Source organism: Genypterus blacodes, unplaced genomic scaffold (genome assembly GCF_046128005.1).
Source record: "Genypterus blacodes isolate CSIRO-AG114 ecotype Tasmania unplaced genomic scaffold, CSIRO-AGI_Gbla_v1 ptg000073l_1, whole genome shotgun sequence".
NCBI classification, from domain to species: domain Eukaryota; kingdom Metazoa; phylum Chordata; class Actinopteri; order Ophidiiformes; family Ophidiidae; genus Genypterus; species Genypterus blacodes.
In genome coordinates, this window is record NW_027466883.1 from 2474194 (window position 1) to 2495670 (window position 21477).

The 21477-nt window shown below is 46.3% G+C and overlaps 1 protein-coding gene across 4 annotated transcripts; it reads right to left on the reverse strand.

The window, feature by feature from the left end:
• Positions 1-877: 877 nt before the first annotated feature.
• On the reverse strand, positions 878-19766 carry dtnbb (dystrobrevin, beta b). 4 transcript variants are annotated; one of them, XM_076157344.1, is made up of 18 exons: positions 19700-19766; positions 19469-19549; positions 19158-19371; positions 17847-17932; positions 17461-17615; positions 17279-17384; positions 16918-17084; positions 15872-15996; positions 10100-10174; positions 6644-6734; positions 5777-5865; positions 5561-5674; positions 3845-3941; positions 3464-3484; positions 2235-2394; positions 2037-2126; positions 1902-1955; positions 878-903 (listed from the first exon to the last, which is right to left on the reverse strand). In XM_076157344.1, exons 1-18 carry the CDS (start codon positions 19764-19766, stop codon positions 878-880), a joined length of 1818 nt encoding a protein of 605 aa, XP_076013459.1. The 4 variants fall into 4 exon arrangements, with proteins under 4 accessions (XP_076013459.1, XP_076013461.1, XP_076013462.1 ...); XM_076157346.1 differs by lacking the exons at positions 878-903; positions 1902-1955 and adding an exon at positions 4672-4680 and having other exon boundaries at positions 2032-2126; positions 5552-5674; XM_076157347.1 differs by lacking the exons at positions 878-903; positions 1902-1955; positions 3464-3484 and adding an exon at positions 4672-4680 and having other exon boundaries at positions 2032-2126; positions 5552-5674.
• Positions 19767-21477: the final 1711 nt, after the last annotated feature.

Genomic DNA, 21477 nt, shown 5'->3' on the forward strand with positions numbered 1-21477 from the left:
CTCACGCCTTCCTCTGGCTACAATCGGTCCAAACATCACATTGCCGGTTGCCTCATTGGTAAGCTGTTTATGCTACCAGCAATGTGACATATTCGACCAATCACAGCGTCGGCAAGAGCTTTATACTCTGAGGTGTACTTGGGCCTTTATCCAGAATATCACAAACATGTCAATCCACACTTCAGAATACAAATGTGCTCGTAAACTCACTCAGCTGGGCAAGGCAAGACACTTCTGACACCCCAGCCGTCATCACAAAACCACAAAGAGCTGGCGTCACATAGTACAGTATCTTAATCCCGACGTGAGTGCAACTTCATGCAAAAATGACTAGCGCTACTTATACAAAAGCAATGGCGGAGGGGAACGTGTGTGACAGGAAGTCACTTCCTGGGTCGGGGAGGAAGGGGGAGTAGGGGGTGGGGGGAGTGTTCCCAAAGTCAGACGTTTACAGTTTTATACACAGAGTGGTCTGCTTCAATGGAAGAGTTGAGAGAGAAAGCATAGCAAGCCATTCCTTAGCAGTCATGAGGGAAATCAATGCGTACTGACAACAGTTTTTGCACACACACACACACACACACACACACACACACACACACACACACACACACACACACACACACACACACACACACACACACACACACACACACACACACACACACACACACACACACTAATTAGACACATCTTGCTACCTGCAAGATATGAGGAAATGTGATTTTCACATAGTGAAATCCTGGTAGATTACAGCATGCATTACTCTATGTGCTAATGCCGGGAGGTTGGTGAGGGGGGCGGGGGTTGTTGTTACTGATTCTTCCCAGTTGATGACTGTGTGTCCTGTGTAGGATGGAATGATGTCCTCTGTCTCTCAGTGCTTCTGTAGTCTCACTGTGCCTGGACACACACACGCAAACACACACACACGACACCACATTTAGTGCTGACGGAGCAACAGTACTCTGGATGTATACATCTATAGAGCACAAACGTACATTTTGACATGTCGCAAGTTGGGAGAGAACACGTGCAACTAATAACGTTCATTTGGACTGCTTTCCATTTCATTGTGAGCCATACCGGCGAGTCCTGGCGCCGGCACAACAAAATGGAATGCAGCCCTCATTAATGATATTAGTTACACCTGTGCTCTGAACACTGCTGTGCTGCCGTCGGACGGAGGGTCGCAGTAATCAATCCTCCTCACATTTTCACCTGTTAGTCCCAGGTGGAACGCGTGACAGTACCGATGGTTGCATTCCATTCTGATGTGACAGTGCCAGGGCTCAGCTATGGCACAAACTGGCTCAATGACTCCATTAAATGGAATACAGCCATTGTTAATATTATTACTTACACCTTTAGTTTTCCTGCTTTGTCAAGTTGGTATACAGGCTCAAGACGTGATTTTGTCCACTATGAAATCATATTTGAAAGTTTTAAGTCCAGACTCTGCTGGGTATTTATACAATATTATAGGGTTATGTTGTGGATAGCGGTTAAAATATTTAAGTTCATGTTAACAGACATGTAACACAAGGATATCATTGGCTGATAGAGGTGTCATACAAATGTTGAGCTGCTTAGACTGGAAGTAACAGCCAGTATTTGTCTACTTAAAGAGACAAATATTGTTAAGGGAACTTGAGTCTATGGTTGGTAGTGGTGCCATACATAAGTTATATTTGTGAAATATTCATTATACTGCCTACTTTTTGTTGTTCAATCTGCCTTAGCTGAAAAACAAAGAAAGGAAATATTGTGTGTTTATAGTGAAATGTAACACCAATGATTCCTTTCTGGTCTTAAGTGGCATGTGTGACTTAAAAACGGCTGTAACATGTTTAATTAGGACAGTTCCTGTGCAATTAACCACAAGGTCCACTGAGACTTACCTCTGTCCCCTCCATTCCTCATGATGGTCTCCTCTTCCTCTACCCCGTCATCTACTATTAAAGAGAAACCCACAGAATTCAGCAAAGACTCAAATCGCTCAGAAATACAAACGTTTGACTCAAATGCAAACTAACCCGAGTGGAGCTCTTTCACCAGTGACGACATGGTGTTTGTGATTGAATCAGCAGCAACTAACAGATCATTACGAAGATTTCTTGGTACACCTGGGAAAGAATGAAAACGCCAAAAGTTAAAGCTTCCTGCAATTCCTAGTTTGCCATAATGACATTGATTGTTCCTGGTGTGGGAGTGTGTGGGAGTGTGTGGTTCACCCTGAGCAAAGGCCTCCAGCACGTCCCCTCCCACCCCCGCCAGGCAGTCCTGCGGCGTGTGCGTCGGGGTTGACCCAGCTGAGGTGGAGCGTATGGGCATAGGCATTGAGCAGCCTGCACCGTGGCTCGGAGAAGAATGAGGGGAGCCTCCAGACTGGGACTGCAACATACAAACACCACCACCGCTTAAAACACAATGAGAAAATCGCAGAGCCATTCAAATGTGACATCTATGTACAATAACTTTGTGAGTGAGTTACAATACTTGATGTAATTCGGTGTTGCAAAGTGAATCAACATTATGACACCAAAATCTGGCATCAATCATACAAAATAACATTACTTTCAATGTCAACAGAGAAAGAAAGAAAAAGACTTAAATGTCCTTAAATCCAGTTCATCTTAACACAATAAAGCCTTGAAGAACTCCCATGTATCAATGGAGGAAGCTGTATTGCAGCTGTAATAGGCGATTATCTTTTTACCTCTAAAGGCGACTTTTATTAAGACAAACACACACAGATGTGGCCAAAATAATTGGATCCTTTCAGGGGGGAACAAACAAAAAATACAGTCCAAAGGCAAGAAACCTCTCCTGGTAATGTTCCTTGTGCAGCAACACACACATCCATACACTATCTGTCTATAGTGCACCTTTACTGGATTGAGGCGGTAATGAGACCCATGTGTGGGTGAGCGCCTAGGCCTGGGTGCTAAAGCTCAGCAGAGAAAGGGGCACTGTGTGTCCCTGGGACTGGTGCCGGCCCAGGACGATGGCTCGGAGCCAGGCAGCAGATGGCCGGCCAGACTGCAGTCACATTGGAAGGGAGGTGGTTAGCACTGATGAAAGGCACAGGTCGCTGACATTTGGGCAAAGACAAACATGCGTCTCTTAACGTGCTTGGACCAGACGACCCTGAGGAACCCGGTGAGATTTCTGTCTTATGGTGCGAGAGTAGGAACGCTGGGCCAGCCTAGATTAGAGGACTAGATCTGTGTAACCCAGTTAGAGAGAGGAATCCTGACATCATTCTTAGCCTCATTCTTACAGGAATTTCCTCCTGACATTCCTTTCCGTCTAATACTCTTGAAAAGAGGGCAGGTAAGGCTTTAGAAATCTCTCTGCTATCTGTGTGAAGGGCAGGTTGGACGGGTGCAGCGGTATCACAATGAGTGCTACGCCTAGAGCCAAGCATTGAGCCTTGCAAACTGAATTAAGGGCCACTTACTGCCTGCTTCTGCTCCTCATCCTATCAGCCAGCAAAGGTAAGCGGTGAGAGAGACGGAGAGAGAGAGAGTGAGGGAGTGAGAGAGAGTGAGAGTGAGAGAGAGAGAGAGAGCAAGAAGAGTGAGAGCAACAGAGTTAAAGCAGTGAGAGAAGAAGGAAGGAATTTCTGCATGCACCGTTTGGTACTCAAATATGACTTTACTGTCTGTATCTCAAACAAGCAATCATCCACATCTCACTTCACCAAACACGTATCCGTGCGGTAGATCCATAAAATCGGGAAAACGGGCGTATATGCACTGCACAGGCTAAACTGGCTGACCCAGGGATCTTTTTTAATCCCACCTAGAGACGAATGACTCATAGACAGAGGTGATCTTACCTTTAGCAGCCTCATGAGTCCCTCCAGCTGCACCATCAGCTCCCGTCTGCTCTCCTGCAGGGCTGACATGCGCCTCTCCAGCTCGTCCTTCCTGTGTCTGTGGCAGGGAAGGAATACACAGAGATACACTGTTTGCGTTTTCAATACATAACATGCTTGGTATATTGTTTGAATGACTCATTAGCACACGTCATTCTATAGTATCCTAACACACCAGCCTGATCTGATTGTGAATCAACATCCTCTCAGCTACACATTAGTGGTTGTTGAACAATGCTGGAATGATTTGTTAATGTACAGCAATTCCATTAATGTGGCCCCTGTCCAAGCATACAATTTAGTCCGTCAGATCAGTCCGGACAAAGCTGCATATATTCATATACATATCTGTATTCATATACATTATAGGACGCAGAGCAGGTTATTCAGGCTTGTATATCTTCTAGACTGGACTACTGAAACTTGTTTGTCTGAAAGAAGGAACAGTAGCGGTGCATATAGAGCTGAGTTGTGATCCCCCGACACAACTAGACGACACCCAAGACCCTCACACACTACCAGCTACCTCAAAATAGATGCATAAAGCATAGGGTGAGTCAGCGTTTTATGTGCTGGCCCCTAATCTTTGGAAAATTCAACCCTAAATACAGACTAGCTGACTTTTCTTTGGGACATTTCTCAGTACACATTGGGTGAGCATTCCGATGGAAGCCCGAGAAATGAAGATAAATGATGGTGGCACCTTTCACCACCAGGCCCAGCAGTGGACATCAGGCTGTGCCGTCTAGAGCAGAAACACAATTTCCTGTCCTAAGATACCCAAACACCTATCATGTCTTCCTGGATCTGCTCTAGAATATAATGGGCCCTCCCCTGCATCGTGCCCCGCCATGCCACCGAAGTTTGTCAAAATCGGAACAGAACTTTTTGAGCAATTCTGCAAACAAACAAACAAGCAGATGCAGCATTTTTAAATAGAATCTCCTTGGTAGAGGTCAAAATTTGTAGGCGTGTGTATTTAGCTCTATATAATGTCATGTACTATATTCAATATTCAACCATACGAGAATGTCACTAACACGAATATCTCTGCATTTATTGACGTCATAGAACTGTTCCCCTAACAAGAAGAACGATTGTCTCCTGACTCTCTGTGTGGCTTAAGACCTCCCTCTTGTGGTCACAGGATGTACTGCATTTGAAAAAAAAACCCCAACAAAATCCTTGAATCCTTACAACACTGCTCTCTCACACTCCTGGCTCTGACATCTGAATTCTAGCTGGATTGTTGGAAGACAAAGAGCCACAAAGCCATAAGAGGAGGATCACTGCATTTAATGCTGATACACAAACCTAATCTGACCCTTCTGTAATCCCACAGGCGTTACGTCGCAATTAACCAGCGTTAATTGCTTAACTGAGGCTCCTGTCGTTTCGATTTTTGAGGACAAACACAGAGTCATTCAGGGCCACAAGTGCTGCAGCGTCCTCACAGGGTGATTCTCCTTCAAGCGCTGAACCCAAGAGCCCCAGCACCCTGCCAGCATGATGAATGCCCATGCTGCCAGTGACGCTATTTCAAAACCACACTCCTGAATTAGAAAGATAGCATTTCTATTGGAAGTACGAGCTCAGCCCACAGCCTCAAAGTGCTGCCAGATTTATTTAATATATTGCTCCTCCGTCCTGGCGTTGGAAAATGGAAACGGATGATACCTGAGGAGCCGCAGTTCAGTCAGGAGAGTCGGGTTCTGCTGGGCCTTTTCTGGAGTCGGCTGGGAGGCCTGCTCGTGCTCCAAACGCAGCCTCTGGATCTCCTGGAGGATCTCCCTGAAAAGAGTCGGTCAGTTAGAATGAATCACCAATAACTAATCACAAATATTACTCCAGAAGCTGCACGAGAGCCCTGTTGTTACAATGACAGCTCCACACCTGTTTTTGTTCTCCAGCTCGGCTATCAGCTGTCTCTGCTGCTTGTTGGCATCAAAGTTGAAGCTCAGATCGGTTGGAGGACATTGTTGCTGCAAAACAAAACCGATCACAAAACGGAATTAACAGGGAGGCAAACAAGGCAAATACCAAACGCTATATTTAGACGACAGGGTGGAAAGTTCAGGGAGAAACACAATTAGTTGGCGAAATGATGAATATCTCATAAAGGCCAAAGAGGATCAACCAGAGAGGTGTAAGAATAAATACAGAGAACAGCAGGGAGCCTCTTTGATGTTTGTGCTTTGCTGTGTGTGCATTATTAACAGACACTTTGGTAGATGTCTTAATTTTTGCAAGCACTTCCAATTGTTGTTATGATAGTCTTCCCTGAGAGCCCCCCCCCCCCCATTTTTGACAGAGATGCAGTATCTGAAATGAGAACGAGTTGTCACTTGCTTCAGGAAAATTCAGGAAAACAAGTGAAAGGTGGGTTACTTTGCTCTCTGACTCTGAAATAAAGGAGCAACGCAAAAAAAGGAATAAAACTTTGGCTAAGATTGGAAGAAATTGGAAGAATAATAGCAATAAATAATAGAAGGACTCCTGGACTAAAAAGCAAATATAATAGAGAAACGCATAAGCTGCTGGAACGTTGGCAGATTTCTCTCCTCTTCTCACACAAATCACATTTCATAGCATAAAGTTCTGCACAATTTGATTTGTAACAATGAATATTTTCCACTGCAGCGTTGCAATTTCACTCCTCCAGCCACAAAGAAAAAGGCCTCACAATAACTTGCCAGAGCATAAAATGTGAAATGTAGGTTGACTGAAGCCCGCTGCAGGGGCAACCTGCCAGTCACTCACTGTGGAGTTTCCCGCCTCGGCTGCCAGGCGGGCGGCGTATCGAGCGATGAGGCGGTGTTCTTCGTCTAGCCGACTAGGACTCTCCAAAACACTGGCCAAAGGTAGAGAGAGAGAGAGAGAGAGAGAGAGAGATAGAGATGCATACACACACATAGAGCAACATCTTCCAGCTCTGGATCTAATATCAAAATGTAGAGTGCAGAGTAAAAGAATGTATGTGTGTGATAATTGGCCAGAACAATGAATGGAGATGGATCAGAGAGAATGTGTCATGCCAAAACGCGTTTGTGCCAGTGCCAGTGTCCATTCCGGCCATTTTACCATTGACTGGAAACGTTGAGCTGGCGTGAGACTTGAAATGATCATGGGTGTGGCGTATGGTGCGAGCAGATGATGGCGCATATGCTGTCCCTTTCTTGCTGAGTGATCCGCAATGAGGAGTGAAGGAGAGATGGGACGGCACCGCGACTCACAGCCTCCGAAGGGGACGGCCGCTCTCCAGCTCTAACGTGGGAGTGAGCGATGATTGAGGCTATTAAACACCGGTGTGGCCCCGAACCCTGCCACGTCAACAACTACGCCGTTCCTGCTGCGTTCAGGCCTCCAAGCCTACGACGCACTGCAAACACAACGCTCATCATTCCTTAAGCAGTGTGTGTGCAGTGTGATGGGACCATTCTAGCTGCCTTGATGATTTCAAAGATTGTCTTGCACCACTGATAATATCTTAAAATCTCTTATGATATACATATCTTATTTAACTCCTTATCCTGCAAAGAGAACATTTGAAATCACTGCAACTCAAAGCCTTTTAAGACTCTGATTCTTATCGTTTCCTTATTGGAGGATCTGCTCAGGTCAGCACAAAGAGCTTCAGTGAGACTTTATAAAGGTCTTCAGGATGAGGAAGGAGCTCCTGTCTTTGACTTTGCTTTTACATGGCGCCACCTTATGGTCAGAGCCTGGTTTTGGATGAAGACATGCCTGAAGTGGGCTTGATGTCAATTTAGTTCATTATCTATTGTGACAAAAAAAAAGTAGTCTTGCACATAAAATGAATTTGTTGTTCTTCAAAATCCAACTACTTCTTGAGAAGAGAGTGTGTGTGTGTGTGTGTGTGTGTGTGTGTGTTCCAGATATCAAACTAACCTGCCTCGTAGTGTTTTATTAAAAGGTCAAAACCTTGATTGGTTACAATTCCAGGAATCCTCAGAGTGATGACACACTATAGAATGAATACAAGAGTCGAGTCCCAGGGTGAGCAGAAGCTATAAGATAAGTCCTGAATCTAATCGACATTAGGTGTTTAAATGTATAGATCTGTCAGTAAATGCCACCTAACGACACATTTCAGAGGTCCAGCCGAGCCTTCACACTGACCCGCATTTGGTCGATTCTCGCTTAACTGCGAATAAAAAACTCATCAAGCTACAAGAGGGCAAATGATTTTTATTTGATCCTCTGCCGCTGTGGTTCTGCATGACTAACGGGTAATAAATTGCGCCGAGTCGCTTTCACCCTTGGAGGAACTGGCGGATGAGCGAGTGTCTGCGGAAGACGAGGAGGAAGAAGAGGAGCAGGAGGACGAGGAGGAGGAGGAGGGAGGAAGCAGATGCCATGTCAGCAGAGCAGACAGTACTACAGCGCAGACTGGGTGACGGAGGCTGGGAACATCACTCTCTGCTCCGTTTCTACGTTGCGGTGACACGGCGGCGGTGGCGGCGCCTCAGCCACTCGGATGTCATTTGCTCATAAATCTGAAGGGGGTCACCTGAGGACAGAAGGCGTGTCTGCTGCTGGAGTGAGGCAGAGCCAGACGCAGCTTTGTATTATTCAGCAGTGGCATATTTGGCTCACAGGCGGCGAGGAGGAGGAGGAGGCAGACCAGTGCAGGATAATTATAACAATGGATTATGTTTATTTACAAACCCAGTGTGACAGTATGCCAACTCACTGTGAGGCGCAGACAGGAAATAGCCTTCATCAACCAAACCTAAGCCTGCTACCTTCCTCTCCTGATTCCTCTCCTTATCCACACAACATATTTTGGAAGTGTCATGGCGGATTAACGCACAATTTCTACCCTAAACGTGGCAGCTTTGTAGTCGTTACGCCGCCCGGAAGCGACAGCATCCTCAAGAGCGCGGAGGCGTCCTGCAGCCGCCCTGACTCAAGGAGCAAAATGTCAAGACAAAAAGGTTACAAACCTCAGGACAGCTGCACGATGCTAAACACCACGTCGTCCGCTGACCTCCACAGGTCTGAAGGCAAGGCATCATTTTCCCGCCTCAGGTGTCCCTACGGTGGCAGCTTCCTTCAAAACCTGCACTAATCTTCATCCCGTCAGCCCCCAGACACCAGACTGAGATCTGTGCTGCAACAAATGCTCATCTAGGCAAGAAATGCAATCACGTATTGATTCTTAGCGTCTCGTTTTACGCCTGCGAGAGAGGTTAGATAATTACACTTACAAAAATCTGTAAGCTTTCATTTCTTGCCAGTGAATTTCAAACATGGCTGACATGATTTCGCCCCCTTTGGGCAGATTTCTTCGCCCTTCAGTTTGCTGCCTGGGCTCCATCTCATGGTGCCATAACCAGACGGAGCACAAGCAGGGGGGAAAAAATATCCACAACAACCTCATTTTCTTTTTGAATCCTTCTGGGATCGAATCAAACTCCTGGACGCACACCTCCGCTCTGGTGTAGGATAAGGATTCCTCTTTGCTTTGGAACGCGCCGCGGGAAATCCAGAGAGAATCGTCCCAGAGCAGCGCCACGTTGCAAACACAAATTACCAGAAGGATGCAGTAAAGAGATACGGTGTGAAAGAATCAGAAGAGGAAGGAAAAAAAACTCAACCTGAGGCACATTACAGCTTTCCCAAGGTGCACTCCATTACAGACTCCATCGCCGCGAGGAGTAAATAATTAAGGCGGCCTTTAAGTGAGAGGGGCTGTAATCAGAGGACGGGCGAGCTTTATGGGGCCCCACGCTATCAGGCTCCGATTCCATCATAATCTATTTGTCAAATCAGCCGTTAAGTCGGAAGGGCTCGCATATTCTTTACCACGGTGGCGGCGGAACAAATTTTCCCTCTAAAAATACACAGGCGAGGGCACGCTGCTCGGATGCCAGAAATGTGTGTCAAGTGCGAGGGAACAAATAACATCTGTAGTCTGATTCGCCTCGCAGTTTGTGTTTCCCAAACGATGAGAGACAGAGAGAGAGACAGAGACAGAGACAGAGACAGAGAGACAGCGAGACGGAGAGAGAGAGAGAGAGAGAGAGAGAGGCTGTCCCACGATTCCTGTGATTTTTAAATCCACCTGCCTAACCTGAGGTAATTTGTTGTCGTTAACCCTATCCATTAGAGGCATAATAACAGTCAGACAAATGAGGCTAATTATGTGGATTTGCAGTCACGGGGTGCGAGGTTCAACCCCGAGCCACTTACCTTTTGGTAGGAGTTGGCGCCCCAGAGGACATGAGCATTGTGTCGTTCATGTTGTTGCCCGCTGGTTTCGGCTGACTAAAAGACAAGATTACAGGTCTTTAATGCGACGCTGCAGAGGCCTGAGGAGCTCGTCGTCGCCGCTAACCGATGCAGGAAACAGGCATTTGCATTTGATTAATACTCATGACTCAGCGATCCTCAGTGCATATTCATCCAATTAGTACAAAAACACAGTTGGTGCATTCGACTAGTGAATGTTGTGCAACACGAGTAAACTTTACGTTGTTGCAAAGTAATTGACTTTTCTGTTAATGGCTATTGAGATGTTTTAAGGCTATTAGCAGAAACCTAATTAAAAACGAGCGAGAGGAACAACAACAACAACAAGACAAGAAATCTAATTAAACTGGAAGTCTGTGAAATACCGGGAAAGGTGACATTATGGGAAGTAATTTGTGAGCGTAAACAAAGCCGTGAGGTCTATCTGGCAGCGGAGTCTGTGACCAAACCCACCCCAACCCCGGACGGACAGACACCGGAACCCCAAGTGTCTCTCTTCAGTGGATGAGCATATCATGTCCCAGGTGATCCCAGCAGGGAAAACTAATCGGAAAACTAACACGCTTTGTGTAGTGTAATGTGGCAGTAGTGTGTGTGTGTGTGTGTGTGTGTGTGTGTGTGTGTGTGTGTGTGTGTGTGTGGTTTGCATTGTCCTTTCCTCCAGCAGATACACAGCAGTCATTATCACACAAAAGACAAAGCACTGTGTAGCAGCTCGTCTGTCCCTGCTCTGTTTAGATGTCCAATCAGCACTTCTGCCCAAATCGAACTATTTATATCCACGATGTTATCAGCATGAGGCGGCGTGCTTCAACAGTGAACACAGAGAGGGAAACTGAGACAATTTCCAAACACAATCGCCTCATTCTTCACCCACAAACCCGCTTGAGCGTGGACGCACAGGAGGTCAGCGTCTTCTTTTTAAAGCTGACGTTCATACAAAAGGGGGAAATTCCCTAAGGAGCAGCTGCTTAACAAATTCCAAAGACAACCATGGGATGATTTCTGATTTCTGACAACCCCAGCCCCCCCACAATCCCTCCCTCCCTCCCTGCACCGTCCGCACCGACACCAAAGCTGCTGATCTTCAAGTTTAAAATGTCACACGGGGGAGACGCGGGCGGAAAGGAGCCAAGGTTATCTCTGTCACTACTCCAGCACATGCTGACGAGTGCTCGAATCAATCCATCCCAGGTACGATCCCGTTCTCCGGCGTGACAAAAGTGCGCTTCTCCTTCAGCGCTCAGTATGTGACGGTAAAGTGACTCCAGACGAGAGGAGGAGCGTCTTACCTCTGTGAGGATAGAGAGCACCTGCCCGGCCGGCCAAATACATCCGACTGCTGCTGTTGCCAGATGCCTGATATGCCCTCAACTGAGCAGGCGAGCATCTCAATGTACTACACTGCTGCTGTCTCCAAGGAAACTCAGCGCTCACGTGACCGTATGACGACGGAGTCTCTCTCTCGCTCCCCTCTCCCCCTCTCTCCCTCTCTCCCGCTCCCTCTCTCTCCATCTCTTCTCTCCCTCTGTCTGTCTCTGATGCGCTCTGCTCCAGCACTGCTTTTTCACGCAAACACGGAAAAAATTAGGGATTTGCTCAACATGTCTCGACTGCAGAATCGTCCCTGTAGGATACATGATGACGTTTGCATACCTTACACTCTTCCCCTGCCTGGCACACAGCAACTTATGTAAGTTCTAAGCTTCTCACAGCTACTACACCAATATATCCTCCTATAAATAAGCATCAGGCTTTATCGATTTTTGTTTTTACACGTTTTTTTTTATCTTCCCGTTCAAACTCTTTGCCTGCTCAAGCTGTCCAACTCATCCCCGTGCGCCTCACTGACTGTAGAAATGAGGAAAGTCCGCCCCTTCTTCCTTATTCGCCATCCTCTGACTTCCTGTCTCCGCTGGGGCCCCCGCTGCCTTCCCTCCTCCCCCACGGAGCCGGCTCAGAGGTCAAGCAGGGGTGAAGTGACACAACGTTTAGGCACCGAGAGATCAAAGTCTGCAATGCGCTAAGCCTAATGCCGCCTGCGTGCAGCGAATGACAACGTATCCCTTTCCTTGTACTTGTAGTTGGCAGGAGGACAGAGAAAATGAAGCCAGGCTCATTGGCTTCCAACAATCAACATACTTTATGTCCGACACGTGGGCCTGTGGACGCACGATTGCCTTCAATCGCCGTCGTCCCGCTGAGAATAAAATGCAAACATGGAGCCTGTGACCAAGCAGGAGGAGAAGTAGTAGCCTTCCTCTTCCCCCATGAGGCTGTCAATACGTCAGCCATAGCACCCAATAGATCAAACTCAGACAAAAGTGAATTACACGCTCATTCTACCCGTTTTAATGACATTGATGGAGATGTATTGACCTTAATGTGCAAAGCCAGAAGGTAATATGAAGCTGGATGGGATTTATAGAGCTGGGCAATCAATACAGAGCATACCTCTGCCAAGGCTGGACAAAAGTGGAATAATTGATAACTGAAAAATACATAAATAAATCAAATAAAATAATAATGTGATTTTTTCCCCCCCTTATTGAGAGAAATGTGTTCCTTTATAAGAAACTGACAAACATTCCTGGATCTGAATTGGCACCAAAATGATCCCTGGACCCTGATTGGCCAGACAAAGAAGCCAAGCGAATATGAAACACTGCAGTGGGACTTTGGTGCTGGATGTGCAGCCGGTGTTCCACACTAACGCAAAGGAAATCTACGACGCCTTCTCTCACCTCGCCGCCTATTTCAGCGCTTAAAAGTCTTCAGGCTGAAGTCTGAAGTTCCTGAGACAGACGGCGAATCCCAAACGTTTCCAACTTTCCAAATCCCGCAGAATCTCACTGACAAGTTGGAAGAGTGAGAGAGGAAGGATTCATTCACAGCTCCGCTCAGCTCAGCTCAACTCGGCTCGGCGTGAGCCTTTGCTTTCACACGCCAGTAAATATTTCAGAGCGGCATCAGAATAGCTGCACTTTGAGAGGATGTGCAGGCGCTGGGTGACTGGGAGACTTGTGATCGTTCCATTTGGGAGTTTATTAAACCTGACGCTGTACCCTGATTCTGCCATTATCACTCACTCAGAGAGGGGTTGTTGTCGTCATCACACACATACGCACGCCAGACACACACACACACACACACACACACACACACACACACACACACACACACACACACACACACACACACACACACACACACACACACACACACACACACACACACACACACACACACACACACACACACACACACACACACACACACCTCAGAGACAATGCTGACGGATGTCTTCTGGGTCGCACCATGAAACAACAACTCCTCACTCACAACTCTTATCAGGAAGTGTCAGCTCGTCAGGGCACTGCGACGCTTCTTTCACGCTACATATTCTCTCGCTGTTGTGATTTATAGATACAATTTCAGCTTAAGTGCAGAATGAAATTGTAGGCTTGGCAGTTTCTGTGTGACTCATTATCTCAGGAATACATTTTGAGGGAAGAATCCTGTAGCCAGAAGGAAACTCAACGTGGTGACGGTAAGCAGATAATTACTGTATTCACTGACACTGTTAACAAACAGCAATTAGTCCATTTGTGCCGAATGACACTACAGACTAAGTACAAACCTGTACATGATATTCTCTGCATACAAATAGGCTGATTGTGTATGATGTGTGTGTATGGTGTGTATTCTTTGGAGAGTATTCGCCTGTAGCATCTTCTGTCAGCGCCATAATATGGAAGAATTTGACAGCAACGTCAGTGAAACAAACAACCTTTTATAAAACCATTAAATGCCACCAACCAAACTCAAAGGACATCATTAGACAGCATGCCTCCACCAAGGCAGACCAAGCACAGACCATCCTCTATCGTACCCTTGATAGTGATTTGATTTGATCGATCCCGAACTTTGCAGCGGTGTGCAGCCGCGGTGCAGAATCAAGTCTACGTCCTAAAGCCTTGCTCAAGGGCAATGGCGGGAGCGTTAAGCTAAAACTCAACACTAAAGAGAAAGAAACCAGAAAAACAAACATCAACATTTCTTTGGAGATTTCCATCCTGCTGACAATCAAACAAACCCCCTAATAGAATAAACCAAATAATAACCTTTCTCTGCCGCATCGGACACGGTCACGTCATAGGTAACAACAGGGGACAGAGAAGTGTATAAACAAGTCTCAGGGGTCGGCAGTTGCCTCCATCCCTGTGAAAGTCAGTGAACGCAGACGGGACAACTGACCTTGAGGTGCCATCTGTGAGAGCATGGAAGTGCACTTTGTCCACTGCAGCCTCTCAAAGTGTTAAAGAGGAACAAGAGCATCCTGGAAAGAGATTCACCTGAAAGAAACACAGCTTTGCTCTTACAATAAAGAATAGAGGACCCTAGCAGTTAAAGGCAAATCTTTCGGTGGAACGGAATCAAACCGTCAAGCTTTTGTACTTTAAGATCCAAGGCCCTGGATAGAACTCAATATTCTGCTGCCTTCTGTCATCTGAAGCCATCATCATCATCATCCTCCTTGCCACAGGACACAGATTATTGCTCGCTGAGGGCACTGAGGAGAGATCATCCCAAATAGTTTCAGCCACCAATTTGGCTATAATACATTTTTTGTTGTTGTTGCTTTAATCAATATTCATCTCTTTTTGTGCTGTAATTTCATGCTAGACGGGCCGGAATACAGCGCGGGACAATCCAACCGCTCCATCCCTCAGCCAGAGGCAAACATCTGCGTGGACAGCTGATTCTCTCATGTGGAAATGAAGTGGAAATTGATGCAAATGTAAAACATCATCTTAAATGCATAACTTTGGTCACCACGCAGAAAAGGGCGTCTTCGGCGGCCTCCATACCCGGGCTTATTCAGAGAAGATGACATCTAACTCGCAGTAAAACAGGAAATCATGATGATGTATTTACGTTCTGTCTATTTTCCTTGGCAGCCACAGAGCAACTCCCCCCCCCCCCCCCCCCCCCCCCCCCCGTGATGTAGCCGACTATCAATTACTCACTGACACTAGCCGGGAGCGAGGTGCAAGACAGCTCAGATTTATGGACGTGACTGGAATGTGAAGCGGGATTCTTTTTTTCCGTTATGAAATGTGCCATGAGAAATGTCGAAGGTTCCAATGGTGGAGGAGGAGGAGGAGGAGGAGGAGAAGGAGGGGGAGGGGGAGTTGAGAGATTTCCGAGCGTCCTCCTAATGCGACCAACGACTCAAATCGCAAATCACTTTCTCATCTGAGAGATTATTAGATTTTGTATTGGCGGGAGACCAAAAACAGACTTTTGGCGCAACAATGATGAGGGGGAAAATAGGACGTGACCCGACGATTGCGGCTGCACGGCAATTTTTCAATGAAACCAAAATGACTGCGCAGGTTTAAGACGGCAGCTAGAACGTAATGCGTTTCCTATAATGACTTCCAACGGCCTCAAAGCAAGAAGTGTGAGATTTACACCATCGTCCAAGTTTCATTACCAACGGAGTGATGAGGACAACTGTGGCTGAACCTGCGTTACAAATCAGCATTTCCACATTAGCGAAAGAATCGAGGGCAAAGTGAGACGGCGCCCTGAACGTCAGCGCAATGGAGAGATGGAGGAGGCAGTTCTGTGATGATGAGAGACTACGGGTCAGTGGACATGCCATGGATGCTGTGAATCAACACGGATGACACAGACAGCGCTTACACAGTATGGGTGAGCTCCTGCGGCCTCTCCGCCTGCTCGGGGAACACGGGATGTGGCGGCTCGCCGATGGGGACGCAGCCCAGAGATTTGCTGATGGCGTGGCTCAGCTTTTTGGCCGGAGACTTCTGTGAGGAGGGCAGGACACACACACACACACACAAACACACAGCATCTGTCAGCCTCTGTGTTGCCTCTTGATCCAACAGCTTAAGATATGTCAGAGGTCATTTACAGTGCAGGTTTGTTTGGTTACTGGGTTTAACACGAGACCCCCACTTGGTCATGAAGAGAGCATGTGATACGACTCCTGCCGCTCATGTTGTTCCTCACTTTGCGTGAGCGCACCGCGGCCCCCGGGCTTTTAAACCCCAAGCTTCAAAAACCTCTCTGTGTGTGCACGAGGCAGCCGGTCTGTATGGTTACACCGGCCTCTCCACATGGGAACCCTAGTCTCCTTCCCTCTGCTCACCTCTAAAGCCTCTCCAGGTCCACTAGTGTATCAAACTCCTGATATTAGCTACACTGCTCCCAGGTTTTTCGCCTTAAAACCTTTCTAATGTCTCTATTCTAGGTCATGCAGGATGGGGGTTCGACAAGGCAGGGTGAGTAGTCTTACGCAGTCGGTGATGGGAAGAACTGCCTGCTGTAATGTGATCAACCACACTGAGTGTACATAATGCTAGATAGTGTCTGATTGTGTATCAGCTTTGTTTACTGCTACACATGGTCTTATCTTTGAATGAGCGGTCATCAAATAATGATACGACAAAGGAATCAGGTTTCCAACAATATTCTTCTTCTTCTTCTTAATCCTGTGGTTGTTTTTCATAAACAGATTGAGAAAGAAACTGGATTTGGGATCCAGCACCTGCAAGTTCTCCTGCTTAAGAGCTGAGCTTTGGGATTTGACAGGAGAAGTAGAGAGGGATAGTCTCCCGTTACACATATCTGCCATAAATCCTTCCGCACGCTCACTGACTCTTGGTCAGTTGGAAAAAGGGGGAAAACATGCTGTAAAATTGAGAAAGATCAGGCCTTTGCCTTACCCAAGATGAGTGTTCCTTCATCTGGTGCTGGTTGCTATGGGGACCATTGGCATGGCCACGCCAGAAGCAGCTCTGACAGAGTTGGTAGCCATGGCACTGCTGGCACCGATAGCGGAAACCCATCATGCTCTCACTCCGGCAATATGAACATTCCACTGGATGGAAGACTGGATGTTGAAAACACAACAAAGACAGAAGTGACATCGCTTCACTGAGTGACAACACAAAACTGACTTCATAACAACACAGAAATCACTGGCGATGAACAGGAGAAAGTAAATATCGGGAATATTCAAACAGTAAGTGCAGCGGCGAGCCTACATTCATACTGAATCAGCCCCATATCAAGGGGAAATCCTACCATTTTCAACATTAGCGAGTCGGTGCATGAGTGGCAGCCATACTAGGCATTGAGGGGGAGGATCTGCCATCAATATATCCAAAAACGTGTTCAGCATGATCTTCTTCTAGAGGGAAAACACAGATTGAATGAGAACTGGCCCATATCAGAGTGAACCATAGGAGACTCAGGCAGATTCGTACCTGCTGAGGGAAGCACGTCCGCACCGAGTGCTCCGTGTAGCCAAATGAAGGCCCCTCAAACACGGCTGTGGGCAATTTGAGGACCTCCCGGAGGAACTGGTCAAACTTGGCGAAGACCATCACTCCGCTTGAGTCAGAGATCTGTGAGAAAATATCTGGAAGACACGCATGTATGAGCGTGACATGATTACAGTGTGTGTGCAAGCTAATGATTCACAGTGCAAGACTATAAGCAAGTGTGCACAAAAAGCCAATGTATCTGTAACGACAGCGCCCTCATGTGGTGGGAATGCGCAATTACACAAAGAGCAATCCTCAATGATCTGCAGATGAAAATACCAGGGAATCAGGGTAAAGAAATTCAACGATTACATTTAAATACTTACAACGTAGTTTGTCCACAATCTTCCCTCCGCACATTGTTGCCAGCATGGCTTTCATTGAGAAGAGAGTCAGCTTTCCATGGCTTTCACTGTGAGCAGAGAGAGAGAGAGAGAGAGAGAGAGAGAGTTGGCGTTTCATCAGCACAGAAGTGTAGGAGAGAGAAAACTGATCAGATGATAACATTGTGACAGATGACAAACATCGTCGTGAACAGTTGAAATTCTTTATGTTAGCGCTTCGAATGCAGTCACCAAGGAGATCAAGAGTAAAGACGGATCAGCGTTAGTCTGCTTAAACATCCCTCCGAATCGCTTTAACCTTTACTTCACATTCATTTAGCGACGGCTTCCGAGCAGAGGTAACTGAGTGGATGAAAGCTCCTCCGCCTAATTCAGTTTAGACCTTTGGGACAGATAGCAAAGCCACTTCCTGTGATCTCACACACACACACACACACACACACACACACACACACACACACACACACACGGGGGGGCCTACATGCAGTCATTTCCACAAAGTTTATCCCTGAGATACGCCAGCATGAATAAGAAGGAAACGGGGACCAGGCGGGATGGAACTTACAGATAAGAGTAAAGCAATTGAACGGCTGTGCGAATGAGCAGCCAATCAATTTGAGCATGCAGGGAACAATAATGAGAGAGAGCTTTACAGTCAATATTAAACCTCTATGCGCTGTGATACACGGCGGCGGCGGTGAGGGCGGACATTAGCAGGAGAAACAGAGGAGATCAGCAGGGCTACTTTAGCTGATAGGGACTAAAAGCTAGCTAAGTTCAAACAGCTGAAGGTGGAAGCAGTAAATTATTCCAGAAACAGCTCACTTTGCTGTGTAATGTACGAGGGAGGAGGAGACATCTGGATTTGTTAGGTTTTCCAAGGCTTTTCCCGAGGCTCAGTGGGGAGAATTATTTATATCGCAATTATTTATATTCTGTATTTCACACTCATACAATTCAATACTTGAGTGTGTGAATGAGAGGATCGTTAGGGAAACAGGTCTGAATTCTGCATACACATAAACAGTGTGTATCCGTATTCCATTGTCTGCTTTGACTGTCATAGTGATGTTTTCACTCAGTCTCCGTGCATTTGAGACATTAGATCCAGATTTGTGAGGGACAGGGTTCTAAGAATACAGAAGAGGACCTCGTAATTGCGCCAAAATCGAAGAAAATCCTCAGTGTTGGAGATGTTTTTGACCCCCTTCTATTTTGTTTTCCTGGATTAATAATTTTCTGAAATAAAGGCTTAAAAAAAAAACTTCACCCCCACACCTCACTGCGTCGTACCTGTCATAGGTGGCCACCATGAAGTTGAGCAGCAGGCCGATGGACTGTTCCACATTGATCTGGTGGGTGGTGGGCAGCCGCTTGTTGAGCTGGTAGTAGATGGAAGACAAGATTGTCTCCAGCCGCGACACATTGATCTCGGCATTGTGGTCCAACGTGTTGAGCCCGTTGTCTCGGAAGGCTTCGATCATGTTCCAGACATCCACCAGATGAACTGTCAAAGAGGGGGGGTAGACTGTGATCAATTGTGCCTGTATTCATTTTTGGACCCAGAGCACATGACGACACTTTGAGAATCTATACGCTCTTACGGTTGCATCTCTTTTGCACAAACCGGAGTTTGCAGGCGGTCCTGTAAGTTGACAGTCTGATAACGTCAAAGTTTTGAGCTCCTGTGAAATAAAGACACAAAGTTAAACATCGGTACTTGCAAAAACATAAACATTTGCATACGCCCGCTGTTCGACAAAAGAACAGAGTGCATATCCAATCCAATCTGTGAGGGAAGATTGGGAATGTGAAGGAATGAAGGGTCCACTCACTCATTTCCATGAAGAGCTGTCTCTTCTCCACCATGGCTTTGCCCCGTTTGCTGCCTTCCTCGATCATCCTGCGGCGTATCAAACGGCAGAGCATGCACCACTTACTCACTTGCTCAGAGAACAACGTGCCCATGAATGCAAACACAAATGTCCGTCACAAATCCAAAATCGTTCACACGCCACCCCAAGTGAACATGATTTGTATACGTATCACACATGCGAGCGTAGACATCAATTCCAGAAGACGATGCCTCGGTTGACAGTAAAAACAACGACAATTATCTGTAATCATCATCATATCAACTACTCGCTCGGTTGAATATGTAGGTGATGCAGCTTTAGTAGGCATTTTAACAAGAGATGAAACCAATTATGGGTTGAGATGAACATTTTCCGCTGCTTTGACGATTGAAAAGTGATATCGGAGGATTGTCTCATCTCGTGGCACGACGACGGTATAGATCCTTTTTAAAAAGCCACTATAAATGTAAGAGAAATTAGGATTAACTGAGTGGAAACTAAGAAAATGTAATCCTGACAGTGTTGAATCTATTTAATCAGACTTTTATTCGGTGCGTTGGCGTTCTGTACTCAGCACTATCTGCTCAGATAGCCCCAGAATGTGGCTGCATGTCTAATCGAGACTGTAACAAACACTGCACACAAAGTTTCAATATTTTATCAGATGCTGTATGGAGGCACGGCCTTCTTCACAGCTCACAAAGTCACGCTTCACGCCCAATTCAGCCACAATATGGGTCTTGAAGATCTTATAGTGTTTATAGTCTTGGGTATTTGTCACTCTGGTGCCAGTATTTGCTTTGATTGAATGTGTATCTAAGAGACAAACAAAAGCATGTACTTCACCTTTTTACGACATCATTCTTGTGGCGAGTCACATTTTATGTATACGAGACACAACTTCAGCAGTACGTCTGGTTTTATGAAGCTTTAAAAAGTATTTACCTGTCTCTTGCTGAATGTCAAGCAAAGTGAAGCAGTAGACGTCGACCCTGTGAAGAAAAGACATACAGGAGATGAGAGCTGAACTTGATGTCACATTTGCACAGAGAGATAATCTATTCATCTCTGACAAAATGCAGTTGACTTTTAAATGAGTGATTAACACCCCCCCCCCCCCTTCAAGGACTTCATTAACTCTCAATTTGTGCTTTTGTTCCCCTCTCTCCTCCCGTAGAGGATGGTGTGTGCAGGCTATAGGGAGAACACTCCAGTGCTGGTGCTCTGTGTAAATGATAATTCTCCATGACATCCCACTCAGCGATGGCTGCATCCTGTGGGCTAATGACGCCGCCTGAGCTGCACAGGAACAACTTCATAATGAAGGACACAGAGCACATTATGGATGGCCAATGAGTGATAAGGTACCAGGCACAGCCTCAGCCAAGGGACCTGAATGCCCCAAACATGTCTCAATCACGTGCACGCTCAGGGTGCGTTCAATGACCAAGGGGGGCTGAGCAGCTGAGTGTGAGCCATGAAGTCATGGTTCCACTATTTTCAGGGTTTCTACTTTTCTGAATGATGTTTGCATCTCTTGTTTAGTATGGTTCTTTTTGTTAGGTACAGGCATGAGGCAAAAATAGTAAACGGTCCCATCCAGTAAAATGTTGTATTCCATAGCTTAGTAATGGCAATATTATATAAAACATCAGGATTAAAGGTTCATTCCTTGCCTTTTGTATGTGCGTGGTGCAAGGTGCATTCACCTATGAGGGTGATAAGTTAGAGGAGAAGCACTGCTGTACTGGTTAACA

Bases quoted from the DNA above. Each gene is read 5' to 3' on its own strand.
- dtnbb (XM_076157344.1), bottom strand. From the start codon at position 19,766: ATGATCGAGGAAGGCAGCAAACGGGGCAAAGCCATGGTGGAGAAGAGA. The intron at 19,372-19,468 runs GTAAGAGCGTAT...CCTCTTTGACAG, and splicing joins TGTGCAAAAGAGATGCAACC to TTCATCTGGTGGATGTCTGG. The intron at 17,085-17,278 runs GTAGGATTTCCC...TTCAACATCCAG, and splicing joins ACTCGCTAATGTTGAAAATG to TCTTCCATCCAGTGGAATGT.